Raw genomic sequence first — 2,573 nt, forward strand, 5'->3', positions numbered from 1 at the left:
CGATAAGTATCCTGGATACGCGCCCCAACAGCCCCTATATACAATATCCCGACACGATAAGTATCCTGGATACGCGCCCCAACAGCCCCTATATACAATATCCCGACACGATATGTATCCTGGATACGCGCCCCAACAGCCCCTATATACAATATCTCGACATGATATGTATCCTGGATTGATTGGTTGATTAATAATCGTAAATATTTACTTACTTCTATAAATTTTGTCGGATAATTATGTATTTATTTACTTCTGTTACAGTCAACTTATGATTGTAAATATTTACTTGCTTCTGTAGAGTTTAACTAATAATTGTAAGTATTTATTTACTTCTTATAAGAGTAACATGTAATCAGAGCTGGGCAGCGCTACTTTGAAATGTAGCGGCTGCTAAAGCTACGGCTACATGCTCTAAATGTAGCGGGCGCTACCGCTACCGCTATATGCTCTAAATGTAGCGGGCGTGCCGTACCTCTGCTTGTAATTGTAAATTTTCACTTGCTCCTGTAGAGTTCAACTAATAATTGTGGGAATTTATTTACTTCTGTTAAGTAATACGACGTCCTCAGGCCGACGGCTGGAGGCCCTCTGGCGCTCGCGTGGGAGTCGCTGCTGCAGGAGGTGGAGCTGGACTCTCAGCTGCACGTGGACGTGGCGGCTACACTGACCAGGTGCGTCAGCTGCACGTGGACGTGGCGGCTACACTGACCAGGTGCGTCAGCTGCACGTGGACGTGGCGGCTACACTGACCAGGTGCGTCAGCTGCACGTGGACGTGGCGGCTACACTGACCAGGTGCGTCAGCTGCACGTGGACGTGGCGGCTACACTGACCAGGTGCGTCAGCTGCACGTGGACGTGGCGGCTACACTGACCAGGTGCATCAGCTGCACGTGGACGTTGTGGCAACGTTCACTACCGCAATAACGAATGATGAATTATTCAATATTAGCATTTTAATGCCGGATTACCCAATCCCCAATGCGGGAATTTCAGTGCAAGTTCTGTTTTCTCATCCCGAAAATCCCAAGAATTAACAGATATTATCGCGCCGAAGCTCTCAGATAAATAGGGCTGCCGTCCGGAGATACGCTAGCACAAACCATACCCTCTAATTCTCTCATAATTTTTAACTTTTCGCTTATTCTATAGGATGAAATACGAAAAACTTGCTGTAAGTTCCCTATCGCTCGCAAAAAAAGTTTTAGCAGATTCCTAATTTCAGTTAAGATTCAGGACTGAAGAGTCATGGTCATTATAACTTAGAATACGTATTATTTGGCTGTAACATTTGTGCATGGCTGCAGTTAGATCGAGTTTAATAAATATTATAATAAAATAAAATAATATTAATGTTGATATTAATATTATTAATAATAATATTATTTGAAGTCATTACGGCTTTAATTATGTAAGAACTTGGTCCGGCTGCTGATGAACACCATCTGCATGAAAATCGAAGCATGAAAATCGAAGTCTTTCAATAATATTAAATAGTATTAATAACAATTTCATATTTCTATCAATAATATTATTTGAAGTCATTGTCATTAAGGCTTTAATTACGTAGGGACGTGGCCCGGCCGCTGATGAACACCATCTGCATGAAAATCGAAGCATGAAAATCGGAGTGTTATAATAATATTAAATAATATTAATAATAATTTCATATATCTATCAATAATATTATTTGAATTTAAAGTCATTAAGGCTCTAATTACGTAGGGACGTGGCCCGGCCGCTGGTGGAGAACACGTTCTGCAGGAAGATAGAGGCCCGCAAGCTGTTCGCTCACAGGGAGAGCTTTGAGACCATCGTCAGCAAGGCGGAGGAACAGCTTAAGAAGGTCAGCCTCCTGACACTTGATACTTAAGTGATACATAGGGCCTCCTGACACTTGATACATCATAAATGATACATAGGGCCACCTGACACTTGAGACATCATAAATGATACATAGAGCCTCCTGACACTTGATACAGCATAAGTGATACATATATGGCCTCCTGACACTTGATACATAAGTGTTACTAGGGGAGGGACTAGTGATACTTGATACATCATAAGTGATACATAGGGCCTCATGACACTTGATACATAAGTGTTACTGGGGGAGGGACTAGTGATACTTGACACATCATGAGTATTACGGGGATACATACAACACTGTCACTGTCAGCACTACAGTGTACACGCTTTGCTGTGTACAGAGCAAGCGGGAGTACACTGAGGCACACAGACAACACTGTCAGCACTACAGTGTACATGCTTGCTGTGTACAGAGTAAGCGGGAGTACACTGAGGCGTACAGACAACACTGTCAGCACTACAGTGTACATGCTTTGCTGTGTACAGAGTAAGCGGGAGTACACTGAGGCGTACAGACAACACTGTCAGCACTACAGTGTACATGCTTTGCTGTGTACAGAGTAAGCGGGAGTACACTGAGGCGTACAGACAACACTGTCAGCACTACAGTATACATGCTTTGCTGTGTACAGAGTAAGCGGGAGTACACTGAGGCGTACAGACAACACTGTCAGCACTACAGTGTACATGCTTTGCTGTGTAC

At 43.3% G+C, this 2,573-nt stretch overlaps 1 protein-coding gene across 1 annotated transcript in view; it reads left to right on the forward strand.

The window, feature by feature from the left end:
• Positions 1 to 2,573, forward strand: part of LOC108666868 — a gene marked incomplete at its 3' end in the record, with an annotated part of 32,858 nt that overhangs the window by 12,070 nt on the left and 18,215 nt on the right. Inside the window, 3 exon segments of the mRNA XM_047880895.1 lie at positions 573 to 674; positions 1,727 to 1,847; positions 2,212 to 2,334. Of these exon segments, the coding sequence (XP_047736851.1) occupies positions 573 to 674; positions 1,727 to 1,847; positions 2,212 to 2,334 (346 nt within the window).

This window comes from Hyalella azteca, unplaced genomic scaffold (genome assembly GCF_000764305.2).
Source record: "Hyalella azteca isolate HAZT.00-mixed unplaced genomic scaffold, Hazt_2.0.2 contig6532, whole genome shotgun sequence".
NCBI classification, from domain to species: domain Eukaryota; kingdom Metazoa; phylum Arthropoda; class Malacostraca; order Amphipoda; family Hyalellidae; genus Hyalella; species Hyalella azteca.